The sequence below is a fragment of the Octopus sinensis genome, linkage group LG5, assembly GCF_006345805.1.
Source record: "Octopus sinensis linkage group LG5, ASM634580v1, whole genome shotgun sequence".
NCBI lineage: Eukaryota > Metazoa > Mollusca > Cephalopoda > Octopoda > Octopodidae > Octopus > Octopus sinensis.
The window spans coordinates 16300201-16321543 of record NC_043001.1 but is presented as its reverse complement, the minus strand read 5'-3'; the positions used below and the strand labels follow the sequence as shown (position 1 = coordinate 16321543).

Sequence of the window (21343 nt, the reverse complement as noted above, 5' to 3'; positions counted from 1 at the left end):
TCAATTCATCTGATTTATTTGTACTGGTGGAAAAACCATTCACATTTTTACAGAAAAGATTTAGGAATTAATGAGTATAAACTTGTATGGTTGTGCGGCTAATAAGCTTGTTTTTCAACCACATGATTGTGAGTTCAGTTCCACAGTGCAGAGACTTGGGCAAGTGTCTTCTACACCGATCAGCTCCAGTCTGACTAATACCTGGGTTAGGTAGATGGAAACTGTGTGGAAGCATGTGTGTGTGTTTGTCTTTGTCCCTCACTCACTTCTTGACAATTGGTGATGGTTTGTTTATATCCCAGTAACTTAGCGATTTGGCAAAAGAGAGCCATACAATATGTACCAGTTATCATTTGGTTTGGGTTTAAAGGTTAAAAGTGGACTAAACCTTTCATATCCCAGCAAACAGATAACAACACCTAACGTGGGTGAAAACCTTCTTTAGCCTGAGGTGCCGATGTATCTCCTTTCCATACCCGCTGTCTTTGGTGCTAAAATTTTTATGGAGAACCAGTTTCTCCTCACCAGTCACTATTTGGTCCAAAAATGGTTTATTCGTGAGAATTGGCAGCAAAGAAGAACAGTCGTTTGCACTCTGCATGCGATTAGATTTGAAAGTTTATGAGAAAGCCATTGACCCAATTTGCTGACTTTTCCGATGGCACACAGGTATCGATAAATGGCTGAACAACCAAATCTAAGCTTCTCTGCTAGTTCCTCAACAGTTACGATGGGATTTTGTTCCACCAGGGTTTTGCAGGAAATCCTTGTTGGTGGCTTTACCTCAGGTCAACTCTTGATGAAAGACTTTCCAGCAGTGATCACTCCATCTATTTTTTCAGATATAGAATACCAGCGTTTCTCAACTTTTTTACCCTTGCGTAACCCTTAAAATAAATTACATATCTCAAGGAACCCATGCACACAAAAAAATTAGACCTGCAGAGTCAAGTACATCAACATGAAATCCAGGATGAGGCTCGTCTTCTGGGCTGTAGTTTCTGGTTCAGAATTTCTGGAACCACCATTGACACTGGCTTATGCTTATTGTCCGATTCCCATATACTGCATTAATATTCCTTGCACTTTCCGTTACGTTGTTTCCTTTCTTGAACTCATAAAGCAAAATATGCCGAATATGCTCCTTTGTCACTTCCATTATAGCTTTGAATAAAGCTATATATATAAAGCTGAATTTGTCTGTGTATGGCAGGTTTGGTAGCCTTCAACTAACACTATCTCCTCTGAAACCCTGCATCACAAGTTGACCAAATTTGAGAGTATGATAGAAGAAGGCTTGCTCTTCCTTCCGTAGAAGATAAAATTCAAATCGGACCATATTAACACCAAAAATTATCTACATCAAAAAGGTGCTTTTTTTCTATGAAAATCCCTATTTTTTTACGATTTTTTGACTGCTGTGTCGCCATTTTTCAGTGTATTTCAACCAGAAAAATGTTCACTCAAAGAGAATAACAAGCTACATAATGCAAAATTTTTACTTTTCAAAAATTCCAATTGTAAAGGGTCGAAACAAACCCGAGCAACGCCGGGCAATACTGCTAGTAACTATTAAAATCGAACTGCACTCTTCAAAACTTGCACTAAGAATAAGGAGAAGGTAAAATTACTACCTGCTTTTATAGCAAGTTGATACAGGTAGTTTATCCCGTCCCCCTCTGACTTTTTTTGTTCATGCAATTGAAAAGGCTGCATTATTTATGGAATGACCCAATACAAAGAAGACAGTACTACATTATCTAACACGTCCTTTTATTTCTAAGCCGGTAGGTAGGTAGGGTGTGATTGGAAGGGGATTAGCTGTGCATACAGACACACAGGCACTCCCTTATTGGCTATTAGGATATTTTATGTCAAATTTAGGAGAAAATGTTTTAACTTAATCTTGTAACAAGATTAAATATTACCCAACACCCTTCTTTCTCTCTGTCTTTCTTTTTCTTTCTTTCATTTGTTTCTCTTTGTCTCACACCCTGTCTGTCTCTCTCCCTCTTCCTCCCTTTTTTCTATCTTTTCCTCGGACCCCCTTCTCTTCATCCTCTGCTCTCTCCGAATTCCTCACATACCAGCATGTCTGTCTGTTGTATTCTTCCTTCAGTAATCTCTGATGACCTTTCTGTCTTTCTTTTAGTTAATCATGACCTTTTAAAGAGACTGATGTGCTTGATAGTCAATATAAACATTTGTAGGTTGGCTTCTTTAAGAAAATACATGGGTGGGGTGGAATACAAGAGGGTTGTTGGTGGAGCAGGTGGTGGTGGGGGACTTTACCTCAGGTCAACTCTTGATGAAAGCATTCCAGCAGTGGTCATTCCATCTATTTTTTCAGATATAGAATATCAGTGTTTCTCAACTTTTTTACCCTTGCGTAACCCTTAAAATAAATTACATATCTCAACAAACCCCTGCACACAAAAAATTAGACCTGCAGAGTCAAGTACATCAACATCAAAATAAATATCAAATGGAAATTGTAGTTGTGGTAGTGTACAGGTAGTGTACAAAACAAACAGATGTATTAGTATAATGCTCAGGAACAGAAAAAGTCTTTTACGTTTCGAGCCTATGCTCTTCTACAGAAAGGGACACAAAAAACGAGGAGAGAAAAAAATGTGTGTAGTGGGTATATATATATTTATTATCAAAATCAAAATCACTTACGTGGCCGATGACAGTGCCACCTGATTGGCACTCGTGCCAGTGGAACATTAAAGGCACATCTGAGCATGATCGTTGCCAGGGCCACGGATTGGCTCCTATGCTGGTGGCACATAAAAAGCCCCATTCAAATGTGATCATTGCCAGCGTCGCCTTACCGGCACATGTGCCAGTGGCAGGTGAAAAACAATATTCGAGCGTGGTCATTGCTAGTGCTGCCGGACTGGCTCCTATGCAGGTAGCACGTAAAAAACACCTTTTCAGCGTGGTTGTTGCCAGAACTGCCTGACTGGCCTGTGTTCCTGTCTGAGGAAGAGCGTAGGCTCGAAACATTAAAGACTTTTTCATTTCCCAAGCATTATACGAATACATCTGTTTGTTGTCTACACCTCTTGTCTTTGTCTTTTGTTTTTTTGTGAATTCTCCCTACATATAGATCATCATCATCATCATTTAACGTCCGTTCTCCATGCTAGCATGGGTTGGACGGTTCGACCGGGGATCTGGGAAGCCAGAAGGCTGCACCAGGCTCCAGTCTGATCTGGCAGTGTTTCTACAGCTGGATGCTCTTCCTAACGCCAACCACTCCAAGAGTGTAGTAAAATTATAGGGAGGCTGCCGTGACCAGGATATACATACATATATATATATATATAGGTAGGTGAATGAATTATCCTAGTATTGATAATTCGGTTAATCGATACCTGGGTAGCAAATTCACGTCAGAAAACACGGTTGAAGCTACATGCCAAGGGTAGAAACCCTGTGTTCATGTGTGGTAATTTGTGTAATATTTAAAATGAATAAAAGAATGGAGTCGAACGAAGATTTTAACACAATTCCTTTACTTTCAACACATGTTTCGAAGACTGCATATTCTTAATTCCGAAGGAATAAAGTGTGCATTATGCCGTCTTCTCATCAGGAAAGACAAGGAAAATCAAACAGCCTCAAGACGGACAAAAACTTTTCTATGGCTTGCTACATAATGTTCACAGTGATAATGAGTGTTTTTAAAAATCCGTTAAAAGCAATGACGTCAAAATTGTTTGGAAGAGGAATTTATGAAAATAAGAAGGGGACAGTATGCATGCTGTATGTATGTGGATGCGGGGGTGTTTGCTCTGGTTAATTAGTTTTATTGCTTATGTGTGTGTATGAGTGTGTGTAATTAAGAATATGCAGTCTTCGAAACATGTGTTGAAAGTAAAGGAATTGTGTTAAAATCTTCGTTCGACTCCATTCTTTTATTCATTTTATATATATATATATATATATATTAGAATAATAAAAAAAGGTTCTTGGTACAGTATTATATATTTGAAAAAATGAGTAGAGATAACTTTTGGGTAATAATTTTTATTTTAATGATAATGTTTACAGTTACTCTAATGAGTTTTGAGCTTTTCCATAGGTGTTTTCAAACTGAAATTCTTTGGTTTAGATATTTTTTCATACAAGTGTAAAAACAGAAAATAAAAGATAGAAAAAAAATAAAATAAAAAATAAAACATAATACAAAAATGAAATAAAAACATAATAAAAGGTGCAGGAGTGGCTGTGTGGTAAGTAGCTTGCTAACCAACCACATGGTTCCGGGTTCAGTCCCACTGCGTGGCATCTTGGGCAAGTGTCTTCTACTATAGTCTCGGGCCGACCAATGCCTTGTGAGTGGATTTGGTAGACGGAAACTGAAAGAAGCCTGTCGTATATATATATATGTATGTGTGTATGTTTCTGTGTCTGTGTTTGTCTCCCTAGCATTGCTTGGCAACCGATGTTGGTGTGTTTACGTCCCCTTCACTTAGCGGTTTGGCAAAAAGAGACCGATAGAATAAGTACTGGGCTTACAAAGAATAAGTCCCGGGGTCTATTTGCTCGACTAAAGGTGGTGCTCCAGCATGGCCGCGGTCAAATGACTGAAACAAGTAAAAGAAAAAAGAAAAGAATACAAAAAGTAAACCCAACAGCATGTGTGAAAAAGAAGAAAAGGGAAAAAGGGAAAAAAAGCGAAGGAAAGGAACAGTTAGAAGGTGGACAGTTAGAAGGCAAAAAATAGTTGAAAATGGTAGTCATCAAAACAAGGTTGTGAGCTCCTGTCAAAGGATGACCTTTGGGAATCTGTTAATTTGAGGTCATTTTATTCATTTTTCACAGTTGGTATGATGTGCCCTTATTTAGTCACACTCACACATCCACACATCTACACATGCATGGATACATACATCCACACATACAAATACACACACCCACCTGCATCTATCTACGCACATATACACGTGTCTCCATGTGTATACATATGCAAAAATATCCATATGTACACACACACATATATATATACATACTCTCACACACATATATATACAGACATATCTACATACATACATATATATATATATATATATATATATATATATCATCATCATCATCATCATCATCATTTAGCGTCCGTTTTCCATGCTAGCATGGGTTGGACGGTTCAACTGGGGTCTGTGAAGCCAGAAGGCTGCATCAGGCCCAGTCAGATCTGGCAATGTTTCTACAGCTGGATGCCCTTCCTAACGCCAACCACTCCGTGAGTGTAGTGGGTGCTTTTTACGTGCCACCCGCATATGTATATATATATACACACACACGTGTACACATGCATATGTATTCACAAATACACGCATAAAAGTGTGTACATCCCTATATTTTTATATAAATATACGTACTTACATACCTGCACACACATATATACATTTATATACACACCTATAGATATTTCCACACATATATGCACATGTGTACATGAGATAGCACAAAATGGAGTGCATACTCATATCAGGTGGATGTAAGGGTCATAAAAAAAGCAGGATTAGATCTCTTACTCTCAAGGGTCTCAAATGAATTTAGATTCACAGTAAGAAGTGCAAGAGAAAGCAGCAGGAGTGGCTGTGTGGTAAGTAGCTTGCTAACCAACCACATGGTTCCGGGTTCAGTCCCACTGCGTGGCATCTTGGGCAAGTGTCTTCTGCTATAGCCTCGGGCTGACCAATGCCTTGTGAGTGGATTTGGTAGACGGAAACTGAAAGAAGCCTGTTGTATATATGTATATATATATATATGTATGTGTGTGTATGTGTTTGTGTGTCTGTGTTTGTCCCCCTAGCATTGCTTGACAACCGATGTTGGTGTGTTTACGTCCCCGTCACTTAGCCGTTCGGCAAAAGAGACCGATAGAATAAGTACTGGGCTTACAAAGAATAAGTCCCGGGGTCGATTTGCTCGACTAAAGGCAGTGCTCCAGCATGGCCGCAGTCAAATGACTGAAACGAGTAAAAGAGAGAGTGTCAGATTCTCTCAAGCATCGAATGTCAAGTTCTAAGAAAAAAATTTTTTGCAAAGTACAAAATGTGTATGCTGTAAAATGAAATGGTGTTGCCCCAGCATGGTCACAGTTCATGAGCTGAAGCCAGTTCAACTTAATTCATTTCATATATACTTTTCCTTATTCAGACAGTGTTTGGTTGGTGTCTTTCTTTGGATGGTAGTTCTGGTGGTTCTCCAAAGAGTGGAGGTGGGGGGGGGTCACCACATCAAAAACGGTAGAAGAGTAGGAGTCGAAACTGGACATGGTTCCTCTAAAGGAGCTGTTGAGGTAGCAAACCATGTAGCATGGTTGGAATTCCTTCCTTCCGATATAGTTTTCAGATTATAGTAACAAATATTATTATCAGAGTTGTAGTGAAGATAGCAAGGTGCTATGATGTTAACTTTTTAGAAATGAAACTTAATGATGCTTTTAACCTGAAGAAGACAAAGCTGAATAAAATGGCCATATGTGTTTAAAATTATGTAAAACAACATCTTACAAACAATGGTGTATCCTGATGAAACTAGTAATTATTGTAAGAGAGTTAATTGTTTCTAGCTTAATCACATTAGGATTAGAAGCTGAATTTTAAGTCAAAGAGCAATGAATTAGATGTACAGAATATACATATTTAATTGGAATCAAGGGGAGAGGTAGACCCAGGAAGATATGGGATGAGGTAGTCAAGCATGACCTCAGAGCGTTGGGCCTCACTGAGGCAATGGCGAAGGACCGAGATCTCTGGAGATGTGCTGTGACTGCAAAGACTCGGGCTGCTTCCTGCACCAGTCCCACATAGCCCCTGCCCATTCAAAGTACCTTGGATCCCAGAACATCCCACTGTGCTTGAGGAGACCTGTTGAGTCAAGTACATGAACATCAAAACAAATATCAATGGAAATAGTAGTTGTTATACCTGTGCCAGTGGCACATAAAAAGCACCATCCAAATGTGGCCGTTGCCAGCGCCGCCTCGACTGGCTTCTGTGCCGGTGGCACATAAAAAGCACCATCCGAACGTGGCTGATGCCAGCGCCGCCTCGACTGGCTTCTGTGCTGGTGGCACATAAAAAAAACACCATCCGAACGTGGCCGATGCCAGCGCCGCCTCGGCTAGCTTCCATGCCGGTGGCACGTTAAAAGCACCAACCGATCATGGCCGCTGCCAGCCTCCTCTGGCACCTGTGCTGGTGGCATGTAAAAAGCATCCACTACACTCACGGAGTGGTTGGCGTTAGGAAGGGCATCAAGCTGTAGAAACACTGCCAGATCAGACTGGAGCCTGGTGCAGCCCCTGGCTTCCCAGACCCCGGTCGAACCGTCCAACCTGTGCTAGCGCGGGAAACGGACGTTAAACGATGAAAAAATCTTAAAATATCTGGTCACATATGGCACCATTTCATTCTTATTTAAAATCATCAGCATGATATAACTTGAGGCAAATAAATTTGACTAAATTAAACATTTTACAAAGTAAAACATTTTTCCTTATACACAAGAATATATCTATATATATTCTTGAAGACATTGATTCTTGTGTTGTTTTTTTTTTATTTATTTTCTAACACAGAAATATTGGAGCAATGGATCAAGCCCAGTTCTCTTTTTAGGGGTTAACAAAATATTTACTGCTTCTATAACAAAAAGAAAAAAGTTTATTTTGATAATACTCTATAATGTTTCTCTCTATTTTCATTTTGCAGAAAAATCCAAGGAGAAGCATTATCTGCTCCACCGGCTCAATCTTTGACTTTTGAAAAGCAGCAGTTCTATTTGAAAGGAAAGAAGATCCGCATTTTAGCTGGATCAGTCCATTACTTCAGGATTGTTCCACAATATTGGATGCCTGTTTTGAAGAAACTAAAAGCATGTGGCCTGAATACAGTAGTTACGTGAGTTCATTATCACATATTTTACTGAAGTTATCCCGTATGGTGTATGTGTGGGTATGTTTTGTGATGATGTGTGGCACTGGGGTAAGGTATCTGGTTGTAGCTTGGTTGTAGAATAAGGCGGCGAGCTGGCAGAAACGTTAGCGCGCTGGGTGAAATGTTTAGTGGTATTTCGTCTGCCGCTGCGTTCTGAGTTCAAATTCTGCTGAGGTCAACTTTGCCTTTCATCCTTTTGGGGTCGATTAAATAAGTACCAGTTACACACTGGGGTCGATATAATTGACTTAATCCGTTTGTCTGTCCTTGTTTGTCTTCTCTGTGTTTAGCCCCTTGTGGGTAGTAAAGAAACAGGTATTTCATCTGCTGCTACGTTTTGAGTTTAACTTCTGCCAAGGTCAACTTTGCCTTTAATCATTTCGGGGTCGATTAAATAAGTACCAGTTACGCACTGGGGTTGATATAATATACACATACACAGGAGGTGATGCCAAAAAGTTTGTGGCTTTAACCTTTTCGTTACTAACCTGGCTGAAACCGCCTCTGGCCCTGTAGTACAAATGTCTTGTTTTCATAAGTTTTGAATTAAAATCTTCCACCAAACCTTAGTCACAATTTATGTTCCTAACACCAGCTTAATGATAACGAAGTTATTTTACTAAATTCTTTGTTATATCTAAAATAATTAAGAGAAACACAGAACATCTCAAAATAAATACAGTAACGAAAGGGTTAAGGGGATTGCAAAAGGCCTGGTTAGGGACCTATCCTTCTGAGTACTTTGAAAAACTGAAGATGGCTGCAATAGGTGTGTGAATCCAAGAGGGGAATATGCTGAATAAAATCATAATTAATTGATCCTCCTGTATTTTCTTTTACCCAAAGCCAGGAACTTTTCAGTGACCCCTTATGTGGTGGTAAAGTATGTTAATGAGGACACATCATGTAGTGGGGCAGTGCATTAATGAGGGTAAGTTGATTGGTGTAGGTATGTCTTAGAGAGGGCATGTTGATTGGTCAGGGGCCATGTTGGTGGTGTAGTGGTAGAGCACAGTGTGTAGTGCTGTATTCCTTGCAGCAATATCTGTGTGTCTTCAGTTGCAGTTAAGGGCTTCGTTCAATAAAAAAAAAAGAAAGAACAAAAAACAAACAACAAACTGCTTTTTTTTAATGACTGGCATCCGTGCTAGCGGGTTGCAAAGAGCACCATACGAATGTGATCCTTGACAGAGTGGCTAACCAGCTTCCGTGCCAGTGGCAGGTAAAAGGCACCATTCGAGTGCGATCGTTATCAGCGTTGCCTTACTGGCACTTGAACCCCATGCAAGTAGGGTGCCAAGAGCACCATCTGAGCGTGATCATTGCCAGAGCAGCTTCTGTGTCGGTGGCACGTAAAAGGGCACCATTCGAGTGTGATCGTTATCAGCATCGCCTTACTGGCACCTGTGCCGGTGGCATGTGTAAAAAGATTCAAGCGAGGTCGTTGCCAGTACCGCCTGACTGGCATATAAAAAGCACCCACTACACTCTCAGAGTGGATGGCGTTAGGAAGGGCATCCAGCTGTAGAAACTCTGCCAGATCAAGATTGGAGCCTGGTGCAGCCACCTGGTTCGCCAGCCCTCAGTCAAAATCGTCCAACCCATGCTAGCATGAAAAGCGCGGACGTTAAACGATGATGATGATGATAGCATTCTTTTATAATGCCAGAATATGAAAGTGAGAGGTGTTAAGTCTCTCTTTTGGACTAATCTCATTACAATGACAGGTAAATAAGATTTCCTCATGCAGAAAGGTAAATGAAGAAACAGGAAGCAAGCGAGAGAGAGAGAGAAAGGGAGAAACAAACTTTGTACTGATTTCCATTGATTGACCTTGAGTAAAAATTACTAGTAAAGATTTGTCAATCATTTGGTACACCAGTCTTTCAGTGCATTTTTCAAACAGACTGATAAAATAGTAATTAACTGGTCCGCTGGGAACTAGCAATTAGTCAACCAACACTCTGTGTTTTCCTTTGTCTGTTATGTTACGCACACATGTGTGTGTGTGTGGCATTGAGTTGAGGAATTTGGCTTTGTTTGATAGGCTAGATGCCCTGATAAACAGGACAGGGTTAAGAACAGAGCCCCAGTGGACACCAACTTGCACTTCTTACTCTTTACTGAACTCATTTCCACTCCTCCCTTTTCTTTAGCATTTCCTCAACCCTTTCGTTACTGTATATATTTTGAGATGCTCTGTGTTTCTTTCAATTAATTTTAAATATAACAAAGAATTTAGTAAAATATTTTAGTTATCATTAAGCTAATGTTAGGAACATAAATTGTGACTAGGGTTTGGTGGAAGATTTTAATTCAAAACTTATGAAAACAAAACATTTGTACTACAGAACCAGAGGCGGTTTCAGCCGGGTTGGTAACGAAAGGGTTAACAATCATTTCTCTATTATATATTTTAACCCTTTTGTGACCATATTTCTGGTGAGATGCTCTGTGTTTCTTTGAATCAAGTTTAAATATAACAAAGATTTTAGTAAAATAACTTAGTTATCATTAAGCTAGTATTATGACTAGGATTTGGTGGAAGATTTTAATTCAAAACTTATGAAAACAAGACATTTGTACTCAGAGCCAGAGCCGGTTTCTGCCGGGTTGGTAACGAAAGGGTTAAGGGATGCCCTTCTTATCATCAAACACTTTACAATGTGAACTGGGTGCTTTTTTTTTTTTGTGAAACTAGTACTATAGAGGTTTTCTTCCCAGATGAAAGTGTATATTTCTCACCATGAGAGGTTGTTGAATTTGAAAAATGTATGGAAAGAAAAGGGTCTACCTGATGTTTACCTGAGGGGCCTGCTATTAAGGTAGATAATTATCTAGTCAAAATGTCCCTTATCCCTTTCGTTACCAACCCAGCTGAAACCGACTCTGGCTCTGTGTACAAATGTCTTGTTTTCATAAGTTTTGAATTAAAATCTTCCACCAAACCCTAGTCACAATTTATGTTCCTAACACTAGCTTAATGATAACTAAAATATTTTACTAAATTCTTTGTTATATTTAAAATTAATTCAAAGAAACACAGAGCATCTCAAAATAAATACAGTAACGAAAGGGTTAAGGACATGCTAAAGAAAAGGGAGAAGTGGAAATTGAGTTCAGTAAAGAGCATGAAGTGCAAGTTGGTGTCCACTGGGGCTCTGTTCTTAACCCTCTCCTGTTTATCGTAACAGAGGAGTTTGAGACTGACTGCCTATGGGAATTCCTGAGTGGAGGCGCAATGGCTCAATGGTTAGGGCAGCGGACTCGCGGTCATAGGATCGCGGTTTTGATTCCCAGAGCGGGCGTTGTGAGTGTTTATTGAGCGAAAACACCTAAAGCTCCACGAGGCTCCGGCAGGGGGTGGTGGTGATCCCTGCTGTACTCTTTCACCACAACTTTCTCTCACTCTTACTTCCTGTTTCTGTTGTACCTGTATTTCAAAGGGCCGGCCTTGTCACTCTGTGTCACGCTGAATATCCCCGAGAACTATGTTAAGGGTACACGTGTCTGTGGAGTGCTCAACCACTTACACGTTAATTTCATGAGAAGGCTGTTCCGTTGATTCGGATCAACCGGAACCCTCGTCGTTGTAACCGACAGAGTGCTTCCATCCCATGGGAATTCCTGTATGCTGATGATTTAGTGCTTATAGCAAAGACTCTGGAAGGTCTAGAGAAAAAGATTCAAGCATGGAAACAAAATTTAAAATTGAGAGGCCTCAGGTTCAACTTAGCAAACACAAAGGTTTTAATTTCTAGAAAAGAAGAGGATTTTGGTAGCATCAAAGAAATGGCCTCTTATAGTTTCTTGGAAAGGGGTGGGTAGAAATGCCACACAGCACACCCTGTGTGATCTATAAGTGCACAAGATGTATGTATTACCTCCTATGCTGATCCACCCCTATTTTCCTTCACCTTCTCCCACACTTACCATGCCTCCACCCATGTTTACCATTCACTTCATTCACCTCTGTCCTCATCTCTACTATCTGTCGTTCTCCTTTCACACTCTTGAACCTACCCACTCAGCCATCATTGATTCTCAATTCATATTCTCTATTTATTCACCTCCTTATACCTCAGGTTACACCTTGACACCTCACCTCCACCATTCTTCTTTTTCTGCTCGGGTAACCATATATCCCCTCTGCAGCAGGATGCCGGTTTCTCTCCCTCTATCATACTTTAGCCTTTTTTTTTACATCTAGCTCAAAGCCATCTCCAATACTGCACCCCTGCCTCTTTTCTGTTAAGGGTTCTTGTTTTATGGGTTACTTGGTAACCTCACTAGTGCCTGTGCAACAAAAAGACATCCACCACACTCTGTAAAGTGGTTGGCATTAGAAGGGTCATCCAACTGTAAAAACTATGCCAAAGTAGACACTGCAACCTGACACAGTGCTCTTCCTCGCTGGATCTTGTGAAACCATCCTACTCATACCAGGATGGAAAACAGACAAGGAATGATTATACAGGGTGGCCCAAAAGTAGGTTTACAGTTATTCAACTGTCCCTTTCACATTCATACATTAACAGTTTAAATCTTAATTATAAAAATTATGAAACCATTAAAAAAAATAAATAAATGCACCCCTTTAACCCTTTCGTTACCAACCCGGCTGAAACCGGCTCTGGCTCTTTAGTACAAATGTCTGGTTTTCAAAAGTTCTGAATTAAAACCTTCCACCAAACCTTAGTCACAATTTATGTCCCTAACTCTAGCTTAATGATAACGATGTTATTTTACTTAATTCTTTGTTATATTTAACATAATTGGAAGAAACACTGAGCATCTCAAAATAATTTCAGTAACGAAAGGGTTAAAGCCTAGCCAGGCTCATAGGCCCGGTTTCCTGGTTTCTATGTTATATGTGTTCCCCAGCTGAACGGGACGCCAGCCCATCACAGAGTTACTCATTTTTGCCAGCTGAGTGGACTGGAGCAACGTGAAACGAAGTGTTTTGCTCAAGAACACAATGCGTCTCCCGGTCCAGGAATCGAAACCACAATCTTACGATCATGATGCTGACACCCTAACCACTAAGCCACGTGCCTCCACATGAAACCATTATTCTATGTTAATTTAATTAATTGTTAGATAGAAATTTAGATATAATAAAATGTTTTAAAAGAAATGTAAAGTGCCCAGGTGATAACTGTATACATACTTTTGGGCCACTCCGTATATATTTTGCCTTTTTTTATGTTGTAAGGTTGACCTTGTCAGTGATGCTGACACGTAAAAAACACTGGTGATGGTGCTTCATAAAAAGCACCCAGTACACTATGTAAAGTAGTTGGCATTTGGAAGGGTATCCAGCTGTGGACACCATGCCAGAACAGACAAATGGAGCCTGGTATGGTTCCCAGCCTTGTCAGCTCCAGTCAAATCATCCAATCCATGCCAGATGTTAAATTATAATGATGATGATGATAACGATGATGATAATATATATATATATATATATATATATATATATATATATTTACAGAGGGAGAGAGAGAGAAAGAAAGAAAGAGGTAAATAAACCAATAAATAGATAGATAGGCACAGGAGTGGCTGTGTGGTAAGTAGCTTGCTAACCAACCACATGGTTCCGGGTTCAGTCCCACTGCATGGCATCTTGGGCAAGTGTCTTCTACTATAGCCCCGGGCCGACCAATGCCTTGTGAGTGGATTTGGTAGACGGAAACTGAAAAAAGGCCGTCGTATATATGTATATATATATAAGTGTGTATGTATATGTTTGTGTGTCTGTGTTTGTCCCCCTAGCATTGTTTGACAACCGATGCTGGTGTGTTTACGTCCCTTTCACTTAGCGGTTCGGCAAAAGAGACCGATAGAATAAGTACTGGGCTTACAAAGAATAAGTCCCGGGGTCGATTTGCTCGACTAAAGGCGGTGCTCCAGCATGGCCGCAGTCAAATGACTGAAACAAGTAAAAAAAATATATATATATATATATATATATATATATATATATATATATATATATATAATATATATATATATATATATATATACATATATTAATCATAAGGAGACATTAAAGTGTCTACCTGCTAGAAATGAGAGTTAAACTCCTCATTTGGACCATGAAAACATTAACATTGAAATAACAGAATCAACAGTGGATCAAAAAAAAAAAAATCTTCCACAAATTCTTTGGTAGTCCAAATGAGGATTTTAACTCTCATTTCTAGCAGGTAGACACTCTAATGTGTCCTTCTGATAAATATAATTTCAACTCTATAGTTATATAATGCTGTTTTAGGCTTGCAACGACCTATATTAAGGTTGCCTTTGTTATCACCTATTTGTATAGCCTTCAATAATAATAGCACTATCAATATCTATATAAATATTTGCTTCTGAATAGTTTTGCTGCTGATATATATACACACGAGGGGCGTTCAATAAGTAATGCCCTTGAACCACTTCCCATAGCAGTAGAGCAACGAAACTCGGCACAGGTATTAGTCTTTTTCTACATAGGAACCACCCAGAGTTACGCATTTCTCCCATCGTTTGATGCAGCTCTGGAGACTGTTTTTGTAGAAGACCCCAGCTTGGTCCTCCAACCACGACGTGACTTCAGAAATCAAGGTTGCATCATCTGGGAAACGCTTTCTTTTCAAAAACAACTTCATGGCTGGGAAGAGGTGAGAATCAGAGGGTGCAAGGTCAGGAGGGTAGGGGGGATGGGGGAGGAGTTCATAGCCACACGCCTGTGCTTCTGATCTGGCGACACGCGAGTTGTGGACCGGAGCGTTGTCCTGCAGGAGGAGGATGCCTTTGCTGATCTTGCCCCGCCTCTTGATTTTGATAGCTTCTCTTAATTTCCTCAAAAGTGAAGCATATAGGCTCCTGTAATTGTGGTACCCTTTGCCAGGAAATCTGTCATCACTACTCTGTCCTGGTCCCAGAAGACTGTGAGCATGACCTTGCCAGCGGAGGGCTGCACCCTTGCCTTCTTTGGAGGAGGTGAGTCACGGTGCTTCCACTGCATTGACTGGGCTTTGGTCTCTGGATCATAGTGATGGACCCAGGTTTCATCCTGTGTAATCAGTCTTTTGAAACATTTTGACTCATCTTCTTGGCACATCTCCAAATTCATCCTCGAGCACTCGACGCGTTCTTGCTTCTGGAAAGGTGTGAGCAACCTGGGAATCCATCTGGCAGACACCTTTTGCATATGCAAATGGTCATGAATGATAGTTTCCACAGACCCGGTACTAATCTTGACCTCATGGGCTATTTGGCGAATAGTTATGCGTCGATCTTCCAAAATGGCAGCCTCAACTTGACGGACAGATGCCTCATCAATGGCAGAAGCGGGGCGACCAGATCTGGGAGCTGTTTTCACAGAGTTCCAATCATGTTTGAATTCACGATGCCAGCATTTTACAAGGTCATATGATGGGGCATCGTCACCATAAGTTACTTTCATTTCATCAAAAGTCTCCCGTGATGTGCGTCCTTTCAAATACAAAAACCGCATCACTGCTCGACACTCAACAGGCTCCATTTCACACTTGACTCAGTTCAAACACCTGTAAATCAGAAACCACAATTAGTTCAGAGCTGTAATTTGCCACTTACTCTATAGATATAAATAATTGCACATGCAAAATTTCAGCTAGATGAAACAACTGCAAGTGGGTCAGGGGCATCACTTATTGAACGTCCCTCGTGTGTATATATATATATACACACACACACTCTTTTACTCCTTTATTTGTTTCAGTCATTTGACTGTGGCCATTCTGGAGCACCACCTTTAGTGGAGCATATAGACCCCAGGACTTATTCTTTGTAAGCCTAGTACTTATTCTATCGGTCTCTTTTGCCGAACAGCTAAGTTACGAGGACAAATACAGACACACAAACGTATACACACACATAGATATATATATATACATATATACGATGGGCTTCTTTCAGTTTCCATCTACCAAATCCACTCACAAGGCTTTGGTCGGCCTGATGCTATAGTAGAAGACACTTGCCCAAGGTGCCACGCAGTGGGACTGAACCCGGAACCTTGTGGTTGGTAAGCAAGCTGCTTACCACACAGCCACTCCTACGCCTATATATATATGTATGTATAGGAGTAATTGTGCTAAGCAGTGTTTACGTATATTTACAATTTAGGTTAGTTTAGATATGTTTGTCACATATTTCAAATGCTAAAGGCAAATACACTGCAGTTATTGTGGAGAAAAAAAAATCTCTCTTATGGTAAAAAAGGTGTGAAAACACCCCGTTTATTCAGTGTTGCCCTCTCTCGGTGATCTCCTATTGTATCTAAGAGAGGTAACCTGAATGAGCTGATAAAGCTTATATAAATAATATATATATATATATTATATATATTTATATATATATATATATATATTATATATATATATTTATATATATATATATATATATATATTATATATATATATATATTTATATATATATATATATTTATATATATATCATCATCATTTAACGTCCGTTTTCCGCGCTAGCACGTGTTGGACAGTTCGACCAGGGTCTGGGAAGCCAGGAGGCTGCACCAGGCTCCAGTCTGATCTGGTAGTGTTTCTACAGCTGGATGCCCTTCCCAACGCCAACCACTCCGAGAGTGTAGTGGGTGCCTTTTACGTGCCACCGGCACAGGTGCCAGGGGAGTCTGGCAGCAGCCACGATCGGTTGGTGCTTTTAACGTGCCACCGGCACAGAAGCCAGTCAAGGCGGCGCTGGCATCAGCCACATTCGGATGGTGCTTTTTATGTGCCACCGGCACAGGTATCACAACTACTATTTCCATTGATATTTATTTCGATGTTCATGTACTTGACTCAATAGGTCTCCTCAAGCACAGCGGGATGTTCTGAAATCCAAGGTACTTTGAATGGGCAGGGGCTATGCAGAACTGGTGCAGGAAGCAGCTCGGGTCTTTGCAGTCACAGCATATCTCCAGAGATCTCAGTCCTTCATCATTGCCTCTGTGAGGCCCAACGCCCTGAGGTCATGCATATATATATATGCATGTATATATATGTATATATATATTTAATTTTATAACACCAAGTAAGTTAGGGGTTATGGATCCAACCCACTAAGGGATAATATTTATCCAATATACTGTTGGTATAGTAGCCAAATTCTTAATACATAAATGTTTTTAATTGCAATGCAATTAACTTACTTATTGTATTAAACAGGTGAACGTAAAGAAATATTTTACCATTAATTTATGATACAAATAAGAAAATGGAAAAACAATTTAGTTGCCATTTTCTTACTTGTATTATATATATGTGTGTGTGTGTAAAAACATACATACATGCATAGTGGCTGTGTGGTAAGTAGCCAGCTTACGAACCACATGGTTCCGGGTTCAGTCCCACTGCATGGCAAGTGTCTTCTACTATAGCCTCGGGTCGACCAAAGCCTTGTGAGTGGATTTGGTAGATGGAAACTGAAAGAAGCCCGTCGTATCTATGTATATGTATATATATGTGTGTGTGTGTGTGTGTGTGTTTGTCCCCCCCCCCAACATCGTTTAACAACCGACGGTGGTGTGTTTACGTCCCCGTTACTTAGCGGTTCGGCAAAAGAGACCGATAGAATAAGTACTGGGCTTACAAAGAATAAGTCGTGGGGTCTATTTGCTCGACTAAAGGCGGTGCTCCAGCATGGCCATAGTCACATGACTGAAACAAGTAAAAGAGTATGCATAGATATAAATGCATATACACATTATTCTCTTTACTCTCTTTTACTCTTTTACTTGTTTCAGTCATTTTGACTGCGGCCATGCTGGAGCACCGCCTTTAATCGAGCAACTCGACCCCGGTACTTATTCTTTGTAAGCCCAGTACTTATTCTGTCGGTCTCTTTTGCCGAACCGCTAAGTGACGGGGACATAAACACACCAGCATCGGTTGTCAAGCAACACTAGGGGGAGAAACACAGACACACAAACACACACACGCATATATATATATATACGACAGGCTTTTTTCAGTTTCCGTCTACCAAATCCACTCACAAGGCTTTGGTCGGTCCGAGGCTATAGCAGAAGACACTTGCCCAAGATGCCACGCAGTGGAACTGAACCCGGAACCATGTGGTTGGTTAGCAAGCTACTTACCACACAGCCACTTATTATGGAGAATAGGTTAAGTCCACTGCCAAATTAACGTCACTACCAACATCTTTTTCATCGCCATGACTACCACCGCCAAACCCCCCTCTTTCCTTTCACAACCATCACACCTAGTGTACTACCAAAATGAACCAGAAAATATAATACCCTAGAAAATTGCACAAATTATTTAGCTCAGTGTGAAGGAAGTAGCTCCGGTCGGTCATCGGTACATTTGTAATGACCAGTGCTATCGGACACTGTCATTGTATGCTTGATAACTGGTTACCAAAGAACAAACAAGTGATTAGTAGGTGAGAGCAGAAACTAAACGAACTCTACTAATTATTATCCGAGAAACCGAAGCAACAGGGTTTTAAAAAGGCAACATGACTGTAACGGACAAATAAGGACAAAAGGCAATCACATCTTGCGGTCTGTCTGTCAGTCCATCACTTTTGTTATTTGTCTGTGAGTGTAGAGTAGAGTAGAGTAGAGTAGGTGGTGTAATTGTCACAGGAAATGGATGAAGAGGGAAATGAAAGACACAAAGAGCAACTCAAAGAAATAAAGGAAAAAAAAACAAAAAAACAAGGTGAAAATTAAACAAGGAAAAAACATGAACGCACAGATAGACACATACACACAAACATACACACACTCAGAAAACATACTCGTGCACATACAAACACACACACATATACATACACATAGATTTATGAATATACAAATATATCTATACATACTATATATATATAAGTATCTATCTATCTATCTGTCTGTCTGTCTCTCTGTCTATCTTTCTGTCTGACTATCTATCTGTCTATCTATCTGACTATCTATCTATCTATCTATCTATCTATCTATCTATCTATCTATCTATCTATCTATCTATCTATCTATCTATCTATCTATCTGTCTATCTATCTATAAACAGGCGGGTCAGGTATTTCCCTGGGCGTCGACGAGGAATACCTGACCCGCCTGTTTCAAACGACTTTCAGCCCGGGACCTATGGACAACTTCCAGAGATCCCTGGCCTGGCGGTGCTATCGAGAAGCGCTACCCGTTCGGGATAAGCTCTATAGGCATGGCTCGAGAAACACGGGGCCGACCTGCCTGAGATGCGGGCAGAGCGACGAAACCGCTCTGCACGCAATCGTGCAGTGTCCAGCAATTTCCGACCTGTGGGCTTATGTCGAACGACTGCTGTCACGTGTGGGACGTGTCGGTTTATCAGCCGAGTCTATCGTTAATATCGTCACGCCTCCTTCCTTCAAACGGGAAGGAAGAGCTATTTTTATCATACTTGTGGCTATGGCGAAAGAATGTATCTGGTGGACGCGCCTGAAAGGATTAGAGACAAACACTTTCCTCTCTGGTCAATCTCTCATCAACTTCTTCAAGTATCACTTGAAGAGGAAAGTGAGAGTAGAGAGGCAAGTTTTGTCTAGTGAATGTTTTAAAAAAAGATGGGTGAATGTAGCAAGGATGGCACGTATGAATGACGAAGCCACCTTGACTATGATTCTATGAACCGTAAAAATTAATACAGAGAGTTGCTTATTTGCAAAAAAAAAAAAGAAATATAACATGTGACTTCATTGACCGAGGTTACCGTGGTCTTTTCCGTAGGCTTTTCTTTCCACGGGTAAACCTCACCTGTTCTCCCCTTTACACTTCATATTGACATTTCTGTGATAACGATCCCTATTGATCAATTTTTTTGCTCTCCCCCCACCTTTTTTTTTTTTTTTTTATTAACCCCTCCCTTTTTTTTAGTCCTCTTTCTTTCCTTTTACGATCCCTTTTGATCGAAAACCACCACTCCCTTTTTTTTACCCCCAAAAGAAAAGCTCTACCTTGTAATTTGTTCTATCTGTGTGCAGCCCTGTGTGGCTAATAAAGAAACATATCTATCTATCTATCTATCTATCTATCTATCTGTCTATCTATCTATCTATCTATCTATCTATCTATCTATCTATCTATCTATCTATCTGTCTATCTATCTATCTGTCTATCTATCTATCTATCTGTCTATCTATCTATCTATCTATCTGTCTATCTATCTATCTGCCTATCTGTCTATCTATCTATCTGTATATCTATCTAGCTATCCATCCATCTATCTCTCTCTTTTCTCTTTACTCTTTTACTTGTTTCAGTCATTTGACTGCGGCCATGCTGGAGCACCGCCTTTAGTCGAGCAAATAGACCCCGGGACTTATTTTTTGTAAGCCCAGTACTTATTCTATCGAGTGTGATCGCCATCCTAGCACTTGTGCTGGTGGCACATGAAAAAAACATTCGAGCATGGCCATTACCAGTACCACCAAACTGGCTCCCGTGCCGGTGGAACGTAAAATCACCCACTACACTCTCGGAGTGGTTGGCATTAGGAAGGGCATCCAGCAGTAGAAACTCTGCCAGATCAGATTGGAGTCTTGTTCGCCAGACCTCAGTCAAATCGTCCAACCCATGGTAGCATGGAAAGTGGACGTTAAACGATGATGATGATAATATGTAATGTATAATTGCTTAGCAGTATTTCGTCTGCCACTACGTTCTGAGTTCAAATTCCGCCAAGGTCGACTTTGCCTTTTATCCTTTCAGGGTTGATTAAATAATACCAGTTACGCACTGGGGTCGATATAATTGACTTAATCCGTTTGTCTATCCTTGTTTGTCCTGTCTGTGTGTAGCCCCTTGTGGGTAGTAAAGAAATAGATAATATGTGATTCATAGCCTGATACATCAGGGGGCTATGTTTATGAGTACTATCAGATTAGTTAAATACTTATATAATGAATTGAATTGAAAATTGATATCTTTATATATAAAAGTGAGGTTGTGTGCTGTCTGTCTCCTACGATTTAGATTCCTAACTACTCCCACATTTTGCGGTGCAGTTTAACCAAAAGCGGGTATCTTATAGTCGTGATTCATATCAAGCCCTTCTGGGTATTAGCGCGTGTCTACGATGAGTCTACGATTTAAAAAAAAAATTTGCCATCATTTTTTTCCATTTTAATGCATTTTTTCGCTATTAAATAAGGGAAGTAACTCTCTAAAAATGTCTATGATGAGTCAACGATTTAAAAAAAAATTTACCATTATTTTTTTTCCATTTTTAATGCATTTTTTTGCTATATTTTAGCTATAACTCTCTAAAAATGCTTATACAGTTATTTCCCTTACAAACCCGAGCAACGCCGGGCTACTGCTAGTTGAATCT

The 21343-nt window shown here is 40.1% G+C and overlaps 1 protein-coding gene across 2 annotated transcripts in view; it reads left to right on the top strand.

The window, feature by feature from the left end:
* LOC115211836 (beta-galactosidase-1-like protein 2) overlaps window positions 1–21343 on the top strand; it is a 103867-nt gene that overhangs the window by 20383 nt on the left and 62141 nt on the right. For both annotated transcript variants that reach the window (XR_004999330.1, XM_029780554.2), the window contains exon 2: window positions 7737–7925. Coding sequence is in view for 1 of the 2 variants with exons in the window: in XM_029780554.2 (XP_029636414.1) it covers window positions 7737–7925 (189 nt within the window). In the remaining variant the exon portion in view is untranslated. The remainder of the gene's footprint in view (window positions 1–7736; window positions 7926–21343) is intronic.